Genomic DNA, 18,762 nt, shown 5'->3' on the forward strand with positions numbered 1-18,762 from the left:
CGGTCACCCGTTCGAACCTGGACACCTGTCACAGTAAATGAAATTTATACTGTGTTATCTTTATTTCTGCTGATGGGCATTGTACAAAAGCCAACATCTCGGTCTTATTTTTCGAGGAGCAGGGTCATATCAACACTTGGGTTTTCAGATGTCATAAGTAGGGACAGGTTTGAAATGATATGTAGGTTTTTGCATTTTATAGACAATAACAGCTTGTCTACATACCAAGGGCCTCCCAAACTGTTCAAAATATATCCTATTCTGTGTCATTTGAATAACAAATTTCAGTCCCTGTACTTACCACAGCAAAATATTGCTATTGATGAAAGTCTGACTCTGTGGAAAGGGCGCCTCTCGTTTCGGCAATACTTGCCGCTAAAGGCCTCAAAATTTGGCATAAAAACATTCGAACTGTGTGAGTCAAGTACTGGTTATTTGTGGTGTTTTCTTGTATACACAGGGAAAGGAACTCTCATTGAATCAACTCTTATCACACCCGAAACTCCAAAAACTGCAGCAATTGTCTTGAAATTGTTAGAACCTTTGTTAGGCCGCGGACACACCTTATGGATGGACAATTACTACAATAGTCCAGAATTAGCGAGGGCTCTAAAACATCATCATTCAACAGACTGTGTTGGGACACTGAAACTGAACAGAAAAAACGTTCCCAAGGAAGTAAAAGAAAAAAAAAAACTTAAGAAGGGGGAAATAATAGCTAGGCATTCTGGGCCCGTCACTGTGCTAAAATGGTGTGACAAAAAAAAGTTACGTTCGTGTCCACTTACCACAATGAAGAAACAAGACGTGTTACTAAGAGGGGGAAAGAAACAGTAAAGCCTTTATGCGCGATAGATTACAACTATGGCATGGGGGGCGTTGATCTCAAGGACCAGTTACTACATATGTTTTTAGTCGAAAGAAAGAGAACAACTAAATGGTATATAAAGCTGTTCAAAAGACTATTGAATGCAACCGTCCTAAATTCTCTAATAATATTCAGACAAGCATTGAGCAGTTATCTTATCGGATTCAGCTGGTAGAAGGTTTGTTTACAAAATACGCTCGCACGGGCGGGGAGCGAAACATACAAGGCCGGCGTGCATCAGATAATACAGTTCCAAGGTTGCAAGAAAGACATTTTATCAGGAAATTAGCACCAAAAAGTGAGAAATCCAAACCTCAGAGACGTTGTGTCGTGTGTTCAAAATACGGCAAAAAGAAGACGTCGGTGTACTGCTGCCAGGAATGTGACGTGGGTCTCTGTCTCGAAGAGTGCTTCGAACTCTACCACACGAAACTAAATTACTAAGGTAATGTGAAAAAATGATGTAATTATCTGCATGTACATAGTTCTATCATAAGGAATTCCAAATTTCGTGAATATCGTGCTACTCTTATACTTGTAGTAACGCTTTAAGTGAATCAATGTATTTCAGACGCGCGTAGTTGAAATCTCATCCGGCCGCGGGGAAGGAAGCTCTTTAAATGGCTGCGACGCTGAGGGGTTAAAGCTTTTTATTACCTGGCTTGAATCACAATACTGTAAAAAATGAATTATAGAGAAAGATACTTGATTAATCTTATAAACATAAACAAAACCCCTAAATTAAAAGGTGCCATTGGAAGTCTTTTTCACTAATTAGCATGAAACACAATACTGCTCAGTAACTAAACAAAATTTAAGAAAGAAACATAAATGAAATCAAAATCTGTCATTATTCACTTTCTATTTCAAAGTCAAGTTGTCCATTGAACCCATCAATATCGTCTTCCACACTATTATCGGTGAAGAAAGACCGATACATTGGTCTGGCATCTTCTGGAATCAGCGGCAGAAGAGACTTCAAGTCTTCAAGTTTAGGTTTTGAAATTGGTTTCCCTCCTGGCCACAGTTGAATTAAGTGTTCACGCAAATGAAATGGTTGCGCAGAAGTTCCTCTTTCCTTTCTTTTCTTTGAATACTTAATTGAACTCCAGTGTCCTGGTCAAAGTCACTCTTCATGAAAATGCTTATAGAGATTTCTTTTTTCTAAATTTCAAGTTCTCTCATTTTCAGCCAGTTTATTTTGGGATTTTCCATGTCAACTTTACGGTTTGTTATCTGTTTTTCCAGCATTTGTGTTCCAAAGAATTATTTCTGTTCCATTCTGTGAACAGCCAAAGCATTCTTTCTACGACGTACTTTCATCACATTCATATAGTCATTCACAGTGTACAACTGTTGTTGTAGCTTCAACGCGCACTCTATGTCTCTAAAATTGCTGTCATTGGGCAAGAAGCTGTGTCCTGGGAGAACGTAGCGCAAAGTAATCTTTTCTAGCGTGGGGTGAGTTTCCAAAATCGTTCGTTTTCTTACCTGTAAAACCTCATAGTTATTAGAAATCCTTATTGCATTTGTAACAGTGCGTTCGGTTCTTGCTCTGATAGCCTCCATTACTGGTACCATAATGTAGGAAATACGACAGCACAATCGTTTACCATGTAAACATGCACAGTAACAACATACTAGGTTAGTAAACACTACACAGCTGATGTTGTCTGGTCTGTTGTGAACCAGTGCAGCCACCTGTTTCGTTTAGCATCACTAGACCACAGACCGGTAAAAGGCGCTTGGTCTACTGTTGCATAACTAAACATTGGCTTATCGCTTTTGGTTTCGTGATGCAAAACACAAAATCAAACATAGGTAAATTTGCACTTAGATTTTTCACATATTTTAAGGCAACTGTTACTAGGACATGTACGGTGATTTTTGTCCATTTAAGTTACGTTGTTTCTCAACAGAATGCGCACAAATACTGATTTTTACAAAATGGCGCTTGGTCTAGTGATGCATAACATGGTCCATTTATACTACTCGACCAACCATCTAGAATGATCGACTTCTGGAAGAGTTCTTACGACACTCTAATGAAACACACTCGAAACATCGATCGACCAGCTAGTCGAATGGGTACTCGAATGTTCTTTCGATATTTGAAAATGTACATGGAAATATCTACAACATTCGTAATGTCTCTACATGTATCTGGATAACAAAACCTTACTGTAAGTTTCCAGAACCCTTGAGATATACCAAATATATTACAATAAGTCTAATATACGAACATTATGGAATTTTCTACAGTTTTCGACTCTATAGATTTTTATGTTATACAATACATATTTGAGGTTATACAATTTTACACTACATATTTACAGAGAAACCATATACTAGTCATGTTTAACACTTAATAAAAGATAATTTAGCATTAAATAAACTATAATTAAAATATATTAACCATACTAATTGAAGGTTTTACACCAATTACGATGTCGTACCTACGACAATGACTGTCATCATTTCTTATGTTCAGCAACTTCTGAAAATACTCTCTCCATCTACTTCTTATTTCTTCTGGCTTTGTTAATATTATGCCACCTACATTCTTCACAAACCTGGTGTTTACTTGATCTCTTTTTTTGTTTCTTAAGATACCATACAGTAATTTCTTGCTGCCCTGCATATCACCTCTCAATTTCTGTGTGACTAAGGCCCAGCTCTTCCTCTTTTCTTCCTCCACTACTTTCTTGGCCAAGTTTTTTGCCTCCACATATTTTCTTCTACTTTCTTCAGTTTTAGATGTTTTCCATGCTTTCCATGCCATTTTCTTTTCCTTCACTTCTCCACCAGTGTGTCTCTTTGTCTTTCACATTTCCTGATGTTCTACCACATACCTTTTCTGCACATCCAACCAGTGCTTCCTCAAATCTTTTCCATTCATCTTCAACATTCCCCACCTCCGTCCTGGGTACCAAGGGTATTATTTCCCTTTGAAATTCTTCTTGCATTCTTTTCTCCTTCAACTTCCATACTTTAATTATTTTCTCTCTTCTTAATGGGGGTTTTTCAATCTTTCCCCACTTTCAATTTTCCTATCACAACTCTATGATCTTCACCAAACGCTTCTTCAGGCATGGGTGTTACATCTAAAAGGTTCTTCCGGTATTGTTTCTCTATGATTGTATAATCAATCATGGTCTTTGTTTATCTCTACAACCATACCTTGTAATCTTCTGACTGTTCTTCTTCCTAAACCAAGTGTTTCCAACAATCATTTGATTCCTCATGCAAAAATTCACCAACAACTCACCTTCTCGATTTACATTTCCATATCCAAAGGGCCTTACAACATCCTCCTTTCCCTGTCTTTCCATTCCAACTTGTGCATTTAGATCTCCCATCAATAGCACTTCCTTATCTTCTGTCTCATCCTGTCGTTGATGTATTTTGTATATTCCACATATTCTTGGATTTCTTTTTTAATTATGTTGGCCACTCCATTTTTTGCTTCAGGTCCACCGCTGTAATACAGCTTGTATCCTCTCAGAGGAATCTCCCCTGTATCCCTCTTCTTGGTCTCGCACAGTCCAAGTATGGCTATATCTTTTTCTATCATGAAATCAACCAGTTCTTCTGTCTTACCCGTCAGTGTTAGGACATTTATTGTTGCAATCCTGATGTAGTTTGGTGCTGGTTGCCCATTTCTCACAGTTCCCCCAGCATCTGAAGAGCTGCATGTCGCTTTTAGCACAGGACGGCCTAACCTTTTCCGAGGCATCATATCTGCTTTGTCCATATAGGCTATTGTTACGATGGGCTCGCCACACCCGAAGGCATTTTATACCTACTGCCAGGTTCGAAATTAGGCCGCCCCTAACATGGAGACAGGCGCCTTTCGTAGCCGCTCCTCCGGAGTTCAGACACTACGGGTTTGCCCCTTCCGCCATCTCCAACGTACCGAAGTCCATCTTCTCTGTCATAGATGTCGTTGAGGTCTTCACTCGTAAACCTGAGCTGGGACCTATACCAGATGTTACACACCGGGTGAGTGTGCTCCAGGACTCACATAGGCAGGGGCACGACTCTCTGGGTAGAGCTGCCTCCGAAGAGGGTCCCTACCTGCTATGGGACACAATAATAGTTATTAAATTAATGCCGTAATGGTCCACCTTTTTCAATACTACCATATTTACGTGAATAATCCCCACATATTTTTTTAAAGAAATTGAGGCATGAAATTGGGGTGCAGGTTTTATTTGCGTTTAGGTTGACAACACACTCCTAGCTCACCTAGTTTTTATGTTGGGTGTACAGTTATGCTTTGTGTAACCGCAGATGGAATAAAACTGTCCCCATATGTCATATTTAAACAGAAAACTACAGTGTTCACACTTTTAATTGAGCCACTGACAGCCAAAGTGGTCTCAGTCAAGAAATTTCAGTTTTTGAGTTATACAACTCAGTGCACTTATAAGACATGAAAATTTATTGTGAAGAAGTCGTATAATGATAACTCCCATGGGAAATGCTTCAGAGCGCTAGATGCATTCTTTCCATCACACCAGAGTGGAGTGCATTTACAGGAATAGTGTGTAAGTCAAGCGCCACGGCCACATGGTTGTGGTGTTCTGTGTTCATTATTGTTGTTATTTATGTTCTAAAATCAAATGGTCCTCGTAACTGTGCTAGTAAGTATCAGTATTGTTTTTCTTTATTTAGATTTTTAATATTCAGGTGTTATTAAAATAAAAATAGTTTTTATAAGGGAAATTCGCTCTGCATGTTGAAATTCTAGATTGAAAAGAACTCTAGAAATGAAATCCAAGTGGTTGACCATAAATTCATGCTATCAGGACACTTCTTTCTTCCAAATGATCAGGATTTCGGAGTTATCGAGAGAGAATCAAGAACTGCTCAAATTTCCACTCCGGATGATTGGTGTAATACCATTCAAAAGGCAAAGAAAAACAACCCTTTGCCGTTTATAGAATGGCTATGAATGACTTTGTCTTAACAAAAGACATAGAGAAAAGTGCGACATTTAGAAAGAACACGCAAAATGAAAAGTTTAGTTAGTTCAATGGCTTCATTTTCAGAAAGACTCTCCTCATCTTATTCTCTACAAGGAATCCCTTTCAAAACTTTGGACATTACTCCTTCACATCATGCTCGTGGCTGTCCTCGTTTGTCTGGTGTTCAACTCATCCTTCTCAACAACGCTATGCGACCTGTCACCGAGGCTAAGAAGAGAGACATGATGACCCTTCTCCCACACATCCCTCCGGTACACCAAACTTTCTTCAATCAACTGACAACTGTGAATTCGGCTGGGGAGTATGGACCTGATTATGTCGACCCATTACAAAAGGAAGATGACGTAGATTGTGAAATTGAGTAAACTGGCATCTTCCATTATAAAGTCTGTTTAAATTTCAGCATGATAATTTAATTTTCAGAAATTTGGACATTTGGGCAAAACAATTTATTTATAATTCATGAATGTCCGTACTGCTGAACTATTAGACCAGATTGCGTAGCTAGCATTTAACAACAGAGCAATCATTTTAACTCAATCTGTGAGAGAAAAAGTTGTAATGGAAGCCATACGTGCAGTTTCACATCTACTGTACAACATTATGTTTGGTTAACAATTATTTTATAAATGCACTGCCATATTAAAGGTTAAAACACAATCTATACATTTTCCTTTTACTCAACTTTGCCAAAACATTTATCGGAAGAGTGGTACAACTCTTGATTTGTACCACTTTACCTTTCGCTATGAGTAAACTGCTGACAGGAAAAGTGGTACTCCAAATTTTAGGAACGATAAAAAGCAATTACTAAAATGTCTTTATTAAATATAATTTTAATATATCATCTGCATATTTCATCAAATGAATCATGAATTCTTGTAAAGCCTGAATTTACAAGAAATGAAACGTGAAACCCTTAACTTCTCAGAATGAGAAAAAATTGACTTAGACCCCTATGGCTCTCAGCGGCTCAATTATAAACTGCCTTTACATTTAAAAAATAATATTTTACAGAGTAATTTAAATTCAAAATTTCTCTGCGTCACGATAGAACGCGTCTTCTGGAACGTACAGGGGCAGCTATCTGCACTTCGGTGTGTCTATAGTTTCTAAGTTTGAGTGAAATCGTATATTCTTTCGTAATACCAATATAATGGTCCGTTATTGGAAAATTTATAATAATAATATAAATTTACTCATTCAGGACAATATTTTAGGTTCCATATGGGAATCAACACCTACATCATTCGATGGCCAGGCAGGCATCAAAATTTTGGAAATGAGACTTAGCTCTCATAGTGCATTGGCACTGCTGGTGGCTTCAAGTAGCCTATGCAGTGGCCTCCACGGTATGCACTAGCCTTGCGTCTTGGGTGGTGTGCTAAGTCCCAACTGACGAGCCTAACTTAGCACACGAGGGCGAAACGCAGGCAACCAAGAATGAGTTAGCTGGAAAATTTATAATATATAAATTTACTCATTCAGGACAAATATTTTAGGTTCCATATGGGAATCAACACCTACATTATTCTTTCGTATTCGGTGTTTTAAGGAACAACACAATATACGTAGCAGGTAGTGTGCGGAGAAGCAGAATTCACGAAGACTGGTGATGCCGACAGTAGGCGAAAAAGTGAGGGTCATAATTATAATCTATTCGTACGTACCGAACAATACTGTCAATGTCGATGAAACTACTTACTTTTTTTTTTTTTTTTTTTACTGCCGAGCCCAGACAGACTTATGGTTTTAAAGGACATGAGGTCACTGTACTGTATTACAATGCAGACGAAAGTGAAAGACTTCCTCCGTTCATCATAGGAAAGTTTGATAAGCCACGATGTTTTAAGAGTGTCGGGTACTTTCTGTGCAAGAACAAGGCATCTAAAATGCAAAAAGTACAGTAAACCAAAAAATAAAACATTTGCACAAGGGAGCCAGTATAATTTGTCCTCGTCTTTGAAATCTGGATTTTTTTCTCATTGTGTGAGGTTATGTTTGGTAGTGAGTTATGCAAGTACATTATTTGAATAATGTAAATTCACCTTGTTGGATACATTTCGGAAATAGATTATTTTCCGTGGGATTTGAAAGTTTTAAACTGTGAATCAATGTTAATTGCATGCAGTAATGGATATCAGAATATTTTGTGACATGGCAAGAGTTGGCATTTCTGAATTACGAGTTGGCAGTTATTCGAAATCACGTAATAACATGGTTTTACTGTATCGAAAACTAACATCCGACCTCACCGGTGTGTGTGTGTTTCAAGTGTTTACATTGCACGAATAGAATTATCCACCACCGGTTGGTTTACTATTCGAGTAAAAAGAGACCGTGTGTGAGAATTGTTTTAGACGTTGAGTGTGACGAATTTGTAATTTAGGAGAGGATTCTAGTGATGTAAGAGACAACGAATCTTCCGATGTACAGAGAATCGAGCCTACTGCAAGTTCATATTCATGAAATACCAGTCACGTAAGTAGGCCTACTTGCTAATTTTCATAGCATTTTATAGCAATGATAATGTATTTTTATCACCTCAGGCAAAACAGCTATATCCGTAAATTAGCATGTTCATATTCGCATAAAAAACACGTGGACCTGGCGGAGTGATATGAAATACTTGTTTATACCTATATTACTCCTTCAATGGAAGGAATTTTAGTTCATTTCATTTTTTTTTAATGAGCCTTCCTAAAATTAGGTTGCGGGGATTATTTGGTGGCGGGGATTATTAACGTAAATACGGTATAATATGCAGTATTATTGAATTACATTACTAATCTAGGGACTAGTTTCGGCCTTGACTGGCCATCTTCAGCCTTAATGTAATACATCTATTAAGTAAACAAATGTACAAACATATAATTGACATAAAAACAAATGTACAAAAACGTAATTGACATTAAAATCTTGGATGAACTCTGTGTAAAATATGAAAAATAAATTAGGCTCAAAATTCTGGCATACCTTCCAACTTTTAGAAACCAAAAATAGGAAGATTTTTAATTCTTGGATTTCACCACGTATATTCCACCACAGTCTACGTGAAAAAAGGTCAGGGTAAAAGGCATACATATCCACAGTTACAATGCAAATTGACCAATAAATTTTAAAATCTTAAAGTAAGAAAACATAAACATGGTTACAAGGTAGTTCCCTTGAACTTCTTCGGCCACTCTATGTATGGCATGTGCAAGACATGTTACATGCACCATATTTATCATACATATATTGAAGACTTTTTGATGCGAATATTATTTATGCCACACCAGCACACATAACAAAATGCACAATACCGTGTTTTCTCGCGTAATTAACACACTTTTTGACGAAAAATACAGGCGAAAACTTTGGATGCGTTAATTATTCAAGCAATTCAGATCTTTACAAATTATTTATACAATTCATTTACATTTAAAAGATACATCAAATATAATATAAACACAATTGGTTCACCTCATTTGTGGTTATCGTCATTTGGCGCAAAATTCTGCCGTGAGATTTTTTTTCTGAAAAGGGTACATCACGTAAGTTAGACACGTGGGTTTGAAGTACCGACACTAGAAAATATTCTTCTCATTACGAGCTGACAATAGGACCTGAATGACATACCAGCTAAAAAAGAAAACTATCCAACACGAGAAGGACCGGGCATCGAAGAAGGGACCCTGCTACATTACCCCAAACCGTTCATATCCAATCTTGTACGAGTGACGTGTCCATCCACCATTTTTCTTGAATACGAACGTGGATCACTCGTGGAAATTTTGCTTTAGGCATTGTTCTTCGTTTTAGAACAATGTAAGGTGCATACGATAACAATGTATGTTCCTTTCTTATCAATTGTTTGACTTCGTGGCATATGGAAACTGATTGGCGTCTGACCTGCGGGAGATCAACCATTTTCATCGCTTTGTGATTGAGAAGCGTAAAGTGAAGGAATATTTGCAATCATTCATCATTTTTTGGCATAATGTTGTTTTTTGCCGAAGAGAAGGTCCATTTCTCTTCATAAAATTAATCAAGCCTTGGCTAACCTTCAAATCTGAGACACTGATGGTATGTGCCGCGGCTATTACTCATTCTTTAAAATACAGCATTTCGTGAGAAACGTCTTATCCAACATTGTGTAACAAAATCGTATATTTAAGCAGATAACCCACTACTTGCGGAAACTTGCTACCTGTTGACCGCTTGAAGTGCACTTCTGTAACCGCGGTAGCGCACGTTTCACTTGGACACTGAATACTTGCTGCCCGCTGCTCTATTCCCGTATGTTTCGGCGTAACTGATCACCGCGAGTTTGTATGATGCAGTATTACTCCAATACTGTGGACTGACAAACAATTTTGAGATCACAGAATGTCCCGTACCCGAAACACTCGTAAAACGAATGCAGTGGGATTTCCTGACGGCTAATAACAGCACGTTGCCCTGTGTTAGGAATGCCCGCTTTCGCAATAGGAAGCCTGCTACTTGAGTAGTTGACATCTCTGTTTCAAAACGAAACCGCAGCTGAGTGATGGCTGTTCGAAGTTGTGGGTGCGTCAGATACGTGAACATTTCTTTTTCTCCACTTTGGACCCAAAAATATTGGGATGCGTAAATTATGCAAGGGCGTTAATTACGCGAGAAAATATGGTAGTTTCCTTTATCAGACGGTAAAATGAACGGAAATTTATAGGTATCTCTGAACACTTGGAGATAACGTTTGTAATATTTTTTTGGCCATAACGAGAAAAGAAAATGCCAGAAACTGTCACTGACACAACACCCTTAAATACATTCAACTCATTAAAATTATGCACTTATAAATACGCAAAACTACCACAAAACAATTCATTATGTCCCATACATTATTAACGTACGACTTTGACAGAGAGGGAAAATATAGAAATGCAAGAAAAAAAAAAAAACAAGTGGCCTACAACTCCGATGAAACTACGCACAGAAACAATGTTAACAGCGCGTGAACAACACAATAACAAACTCATTATTTCGTCCCGATTATCTGAGTCGTTAGCGTGCGCTAGCCTCTTGCTTGCAGGACAATCGCCGCCCCGAATCCCCAGCTCTATCAATCGCACGTGCTGCTGTGGTGAGCGGGAAACACGATACATGAAGGATGTCGCAGGTGTAGAATATATTGGAAGTGGAGTGTGTTTATTTAAGACTTTATTTATAAACCTTCCGTAGTACTTACTGTATGATCTGAAGTGTGGTGATAGAATATTTTATTTGTATTCCATTCGGGTACCTAACCTCTACAGTGTAAGAAATATTGTTGTACATAGGTTGGTTGTAAATAGTAGATTTCAGTTCTATATTTACTGGAAGTATCCAGAAAGTTATCACATGAATTTTTGAACAGGGTGTGTTGCCTTTTGTTTGTTATGTATTCTAGAAAGTCTTTTCTGACTATTCTGGAAATGGAAGATTCTCGATCGTATGTATTCAAGAAAGTATGTTAAAGTTTGCGACTGAAGTAGGAGTTGTGATTGGTGAATCTGGGTGACAATAGGCGGGTTCATGCATTCTGATTGGCTACTTCAAGGCCAGGGTTTCCCTTATAAAGAGAGCGAGGCGGCATTTCGTGGTCTGACTGGTCTGTCTGTGGTCTGTGAGCCGTCTGTCTGGTTGTCCGAAGTTTTGATGTCGTCAAGTTACCGGGATGGGCCACTTTGGGGTAAGCACTCTTCATTTCCGTTCCAGCTTAAATTTCCTGTAATGTTCGCTTGCTTTTCATATAGGAGTCTGCCCTAACCTCACCTAGATTCGCCACTTAATTATTTATGATGCCTTAGCTTTTCAGCTGGGCTTGGCTGTTTGTTTTCGAGGTATTCCCCGTTCCTTGTTTTGTTAAATATGTAAATTGTAGTTTAATATATTTACCTTGGGGTTTTGCCTCTGGTAGTTCCGTGTCCCTTGATGTATGCCAGAGTTTTGAAAGGTACGTTTAACTTCACTGTAAATTGTAATAGCGTATTACATTTTTTCTTACCTACTAAATTGCATTGTACAACTGGATTTGTAACTAGATGTATAGTTTGTTTGAATCTTTGAACTTATAGGAAGCTATTGTCAAAGAACGTGTATTAATAATTGGTGTGTCTCAGCTGAACATGCAGGTTGTATTTTACTATCGTTATGTGTCGTTACCTTCTGCATGGCGGAATTTGTTCAGAATTTATTTGTAAAGTCCATTTGTAAATAATATTTTGAAAATTAAGGATCACGGTTGATTATTTCTGAAACTGCAACCTAAGCCCATATCCATGCCCTCGGTAGGTTCCCAGCTCTTTCCCACCTTCCTGGTTTATTGTCATCTAGTTGGCCCTACTGATATTTACTAATGTTGTTATCTGCGGAGATCCGCGTAGTTTCAGCCGATGTTTCACTAAGTGTGTAATGGTTTTTGGTACTATGTAATTGCACTTACTTTCCTCCCTTTACTGTGTTTAGTGTTTTGTTTAGTGTAACCGCTGTAGTAACGGTTACAAAGGCGACGGACGAAACACTCACGAAATAAAGTATCAAATAAATACGCTTGAAAATGAGGTTTCGTAAATTACACAAGCACATAAGAATTTATCCTTTATTCTAGGGGAAGAGTATTGGCTGTACTAGAGGTTATATTAGAAAAAATCGGAAGAAGTAAAAATAAATCGGAAAATCGGAAGACGAGTTAAAAACCGGAAAGTTTCCGGGTAAATCAGAAGGGTTGGCAGGTATGTTCTGGTGTATGCTCATCATCCAGACTCTTTCTTGCATTAACATTCATAGAACTGTTAGTTCCATCACTGCTAATCATTACAATTTCAATTGCAAAACTGGAACTGGTAAATTTAGACTTAACTATTATCGGCACCGAAGCTACTTAAGATATAAGATTTTCAGAAAACCCACCCAAACAGTCACTACAGTCCGTCAAGATTCTTCGCACCCTCAAATTCACAAACGAGCAGCGTACAACAGCATGGTGTACCGAGCCTTCAATGTTCCAATGTCTAAAAGAGACCTCAAAAATGAGTTGAACACCATTCGTTTCTTTATTGAAAAAGTAATCAATAAATATAAATATCGCCCCTCTACCACTTTGAAGAAAGATAAACAAAACAACTCCTCCCTTTCTATCTTTACGTTCAACGAACAGATTTACAAAGTCACCAACATCTTTAAAAAGTACGATGTAAACATAGTTTTTTAAACCAACAATAGGAATGCTCAAGTCTTACATAATGCCACATCCATAAGCAAGTTCAATAGTTTTTCAAAATTAGGAGTATAGAGGATTATTTGCAACAGTTGTAATTTTTTTTTTTACGTCTGACAGACCGGAAGGAATTTTAATACAGTGAAACCTCAGAATGAAACTAACATGGTCTACAAGTGTTTTGAAAGACAAGGAAACATTTTAAATAAATTGTAACTTGATAAGTGAGTGAGGTTCCGCAATACGAGCGTCACGTGTGCCTACGTTTTCCCCTGCCCTGTTCGTTTGCTGAATGGATGAACGAGGTCTTTGGTCCTGTAGTGAAGAAATGCCTTTCAGAACATAATCTGCCGCTCAAAGTCTTACTAGTATGGACAATACTCCTGCTCATCCTCCAGGCCTTGTGGATGACTTACTGGAGGAATTCAACTTCGTTAAGGTTAAGTTCCTTCCTCCCAACACTAATCCAGCCTATGGATCAGCAAGTCAATTCGAACTTCAAGAATATATACACCAAAGCACTATTTCAACGATGCTTCAAAGTGACTGAATAAACAAACCTTACCCTCCAAGAGTTAAGAAGAAATCATTTCCCCATCGTGAACTACCTGAAGATCATCGATAAAGCCTGGGATAGAGTTACCAAGAGAACTCACACTTCCACTTGGGGAAAGCTGTGGCCTGACTGTATTCTTGGACGTGATTGAGGGGATTGTTGGTGACAATGAGCTGACGATTGTCGATGAAATTGTGTCCTTAGGGAAGACAATTGGGCTGCAGGTGAATGAAGTGGACATTCAAGAGCTGGTGGAAGAACATAGCCAGGAACTAACTACCAATGAACTGATGGACCTGCATCGCAAACAACAGGAGGAGGATATAGAGATCTCGTCCGAGGAAGAGGAGGAAAAGTCAATGGAATCTCTCACTTCAACTGAGATTCGGGCTAAGTGCAAAATGTGGGAAACGGTGCGAAATTTTGTAGAAAAACACCACCCGCATAAGGGTGTAGCAGTGCGAGCGATGAATCAGTTCAATGACAATGCAATGTCACATTTTCATGAAATCTTCAAAAAGAGGCAAAACAACAGTCAATGGACAGGTTCCTCACTAAAGTTGAACGAAAAGAAAACAATTCCAGTGAGCCAACAGATAGCAGTGATTCCGTTAGTGAAATTCGTGCTACACAGTAACTCTTCTCATGTCATCTCTTGTTTCCCTCCCACCAACAATGATTCTATTGTAAGGAAAAGTGCATTTTAATTTGTTTATGTTACATTTTGTTTTAGAAATGGTATGCAAATAAATATTTTTGTGTTGTGGACAAATCATCTGCGTTTCAATTGTTTCTTATGGGAAAACTTGCTTTGATATAAGAGCGCTTTGGATTACAAGTATGTTGCCGGAACAAATTATGCTCGCAATCCAAGCTTCCACTGCATAACATACTCAGAACTCGTCAATGCCCTGAAGTACAATAAATTTTCAGCTGCAAGACAGCATATTCATGACTATAATCACAAATTCACAGACATAAAACAAGATATGAAAATTCTCAAAATCATCAACAAAGGATCCCTCCTTAACATTACTGAAACCTGCTTCAAACATACAGATCAATATTTTAAACTGAATCATAATCTTAATGGCATTTCAGAAAAGCCAAACATCCTATTTGACCTTCTAATTTCCATTTTTTTAAACATCAAACCAACAAGTCATGTCAGTTTTTCACAATATTCACAGCACCTTTCCTCAGCAGCCATCTTTTCCCTGCACATTCTTTAGCCCCGCCTTAGTTCCCTCCTCCCCCCCCCCTCTTCTTTCCAACTTGCCCCGCCTCTCTCTCCTTGCCACGCCCCTTCCTTTTCCTTTGAATCTCACGACCGTTAGTATGAGGCACACAACAATAAGCCTTGCACCACATGCCGCAACGAGAGGTAAGTCTCACATAACCTATGCCATTTGGCTAACACGCTCTCTCCTTCAATCCATAAATTTTATCTAATTTTATCATTCATTCAGGTTAACTTCATGGACACCGCAATGAATTGCAAATTTATACCAGCCACAATTTTTTTTTTTTGCCATTTGTTTTACGTCGCACCGACACAGATAGTCTTATTGCGACGATGGGATAGGAAAGGCCTAGGAAGTGGAAGGAAGCGGCCGTGGCCTTAATTAAGGTACAGCCCCGGCATTTGCCTGGTGTGAAAATGGGAAACCACGGAAAACCATCTTCAGGGCTGCCGACAGTGGGGCTCGAACCCACTATCTCCCGATTACTGGATACTTGCCGCACTTAAGCGACTGCAGCTATCGAGCTCGGTAGAGCCACAAATTAAGAATGTGTAAGTTTTAACTATATCTTCATGTGTCGTCCTGATGATGTCCAACAGCTTTTCAGCATGCTTTTAACAAGCACTTCAGGAATATTTCATTTTATTTACGTTGGTCGATATGGAAACACCATCTACCAGTTCTGCGTCAGCTGGTGGTTATTTACAGTGGATTGCATACTGCTAACACCACTCAAGTAGATTTGAGTGATTGAAGATGCGACTACAAATCAACATTTACTAGTCCCGTTTTGCAATTGAAATTGTAATGATTAGCAGTGATGGAACTAACAGTTCTATGAATATTAATACAAGAAAGAGTCTGGATGATGAGCATACTCCAGAATTTAGAGCCTAATTTATTTTTCAAATTTTACACACAGTTCATCCCAGAGTTTAATGTCAATTATGTGTTTGTACATTTGTTTTTTATGCCAATTGTGTGTTTGTATATTTGTTTTGTTATTAGATGTATTACATTAAGGCTGAAGATAGCCAGCCAAGGCTGAAACTAGTCCCTAGTTTAGTAATGTAATTCAATAATATTGCATGTTATAGTATTGAAACTTAATAACTTAATAACTTAATAATTGTTATTGTGATCACAATTCAATACGGATCAAAACCGTGAAATTTATATCCTAATGGCCAGGCAGGCTTTAATTTTTGAAAATGAGACAAAGTCTGTCATAGTGCATTGGCACTGCCAGTGGCTCCAAGTAACCTATGTAGTGGCCTCCATGGTATGCTCTAGCCATGCGTCTTTGTAGGTGTACTATTTACCAACTGATGAGCCCAACTTAGCACACTAGGGCAAAACGCTGGCAACCAGGAATGAGCAGGAATATTTATAATGTCCAATAATGGACCAACTATATTGGTATTATAAATTTATTCATTCAGAACAAATATTTCAGGTTCCCTATGGGAATAACATCTTTACCGTGCGGATAACCATTCATGGATCTGGTTGAAGGAAGTGCGGATGTGGATATTGTTTTGTATATCCGCGCAAGGCTCTATCCATGAGGTATGCAGCAATTGGCAATACTATCATGTTTTGTTTCTCTTTCTTACTCGGCCACTAGGATCTCTGATGTCATACGTTAACTAAACGGAAACTTAAATTTTAATGAACTCAACAAGCAAACAAACACAGTTTTTACTCTTATAAGGGTTTCCAGTGAAATGTTAATGTTGCCAATTGAAAGAAAGTACTAGGTAATGTAACTGAACTGTACCTCAATAACGTCACTTTCCACTTAAAAAAATAAAACTCTCACAGCACTGTATACAAACACGTCCTTTCACCTGGGCTGCAATAATAATAAAAATAATAACAATAATGTTATTTGCTTTACGCCCCACTAACTACTGTTACAGTTTTCGGAGATGACAAGGTGTCGGAATTGAGTTATTTTACGTAGCAGTAAATTTACCGACACAAGAATGACGTGTCTGAGCACCTTCAAATACCACTGGACGGAGCCACGATCGAATCTGCCAATTTTGGGTCTAAAGACCAGTGCTCAACCATCTGAGCCACTCAGCCTGGCTTTGAATTCTTTGAATGGCCAAGGCTACTCAGTGGCCGAGTTATAACGTGTCTTCTGTACCTGATGCTTAGTAAAATTAACAGTTTTATAGACAGCAGGAATATTTTCGAGATTGATCATCATATTATAAAAACATGTGGAATAGGTATTGCCGGCAAGTTTTCAACGGGTTCTCTTCGATATTATGATACCAATTGTAAGTTAATGGTTACTGAACATGCAAAAATGAAGAATAATTGTGCAGCTGAAAAAAATACAGCATAACTAAAGCCAGTGTTCAGCATTAGTGTGAAGACAAATTAGCTTAGAAAATGCATACTGTACATAAAACGCATTCACTGGCCCACAACAAGGATGCTTTAAAGAAATCTAAGATAAAATTGCAAGGTATGTGTGCAAAAAATGCAAGGGCAGAATGGCCATACCATGTCACACAAAACCCGTTGACCTTCAACGTCCGTGTCTTTATTATACATCACTAGCTGCTGAAGCCGGTCACAGCCAGCAAGCTAGATATGCAGGTAGCGGCAGCCAGTTGTACCTGACGCTTAATAAAAGTAACAGTTTTATAGACAACAGGAATATTTCCGTGATGGATAGTCGTATTTAGACACACTTGAAACAGGTATAGTTGGCAAAATTTCAACGGGTTCTCTTTGATGTTACGAAGCCAATTTTAAGTTAATGGTAATTAAATATGCGGGAATACATAATAATTGTGCGGCCACAAGAAAATACGGCATAACTGAAACCAATGTTCAGCATTGGCATGAAGACAAAGATAGTCTAAAAATGCGTACTGTACAATAAAGGCATTCAGTGGCCCAAAACAAAGATGTTTTAAAGGTCAAACATGAAATTCTGAGTCATGCATGCTAAAAATGCAGTGTCGGAATGGCCATAACACAAGATGCGATACAAATGTAGATTGTAAAGATAAATTCCCTGAGCTTTCAAAGGAATTATCACATACCTCTAATGAAAATGATTAGGGAAGTGGGCAGGATTTACAAGACATTTGTGTGTGCTTATCCTTTCTCTCAAATTAAATTTGAAATTGTTATAAAGACTGTACGCAGTAAAATTATGATTTCACAAAACACATTTTAGCCTGAAGGAAAAAGTAGGAATCGTCTTGGATTCGGAGAAATATGGTACTAAACAGCTTGAAGATGACAAATTACCTTCGGATTTGGTGTTTTATGCTGTACAAGGATAGTAGGCTAAGCTTGCAGTATTTTTTTCCATCATAATCTCAAAAATGACAAAAGGTGGAGTTAAGTGATTTTTGATTTCCATGATTCAATTTTATTTTAAACATCTGTTATCAGATGACTACCAAACGTCATCAGGCTTAACTTAAACAGCAAAGTTAAGCAAATAAGAGAGCTTAAAATGCAATGTTGTATGTTTCTTGTGGAAACTTTTGTTAATACTAGGTACTGACCTGAGAACAGCTGTAGCAGATTTATGAAACGTTGTTATTCTCTGAATCCTCAAAATTTGCTCTACACGCCATCTTGTCACATCTTCGGGTTTAGTAAGCAGAAAAATTAATTTACAGGCACTCCGAACCTGGAGAAAAAAAAGAAGAAAAAACATTTTCTAAGAGGTCTTTCTGAAAAAATCACTACAGACATCGATTTTCACACGGTTAATTACTGAAAAGCTACAATTTTATATTTTGTGCTCAAAGCTATCTCTCTCTCTTTCTCTTTCTTCATTTCACAGCTGTACAACTACCTCAGACAACTGCAATTATGTGAAATACAGTAACATTTTTTAC

The 18,762-nt window shown here is 38.0% G+C and overlaps 1 protein-coding gene across 1 annotated transcript in view; it reads right to left on the reverse strand.

The window, feature by feature from the left end:
- The window catches only part of LOC136874927 (centromere protein I), a 331,694-nt gene that overhangs the window by 245,368 nt on the left and 67,564 nt on the right, over window positions 1-18,762 (reverse strand). Inside the window, exon 5 of the mRNA XM_067148637.2 lies at window positions 18,424-18,551. Within this exon, the coding sequence (XP_067004738.2) occupies window positions 18,424-18,551 (128 nt within the window). The remainder of the gene's footprint in view (window positions 1-18,423; window positions 18,552-18,762) is intronic.

Source organism: Anabrus simplex, chromosome 5 (genome assembly GCF_040414725.1).
Source record: "Anabrus simplex isolate iqAnaSimp1 chromosome 5, ASM4041472v1, whole genome shotgun sequence".
Taxonomy (NCBI): domain Eukaryota; kingdom Metazoa; phylum Arthropoda; class Insecta; order Orthoptera; family Tettigoniidae; genus Anabrus; species Anabrus simplex.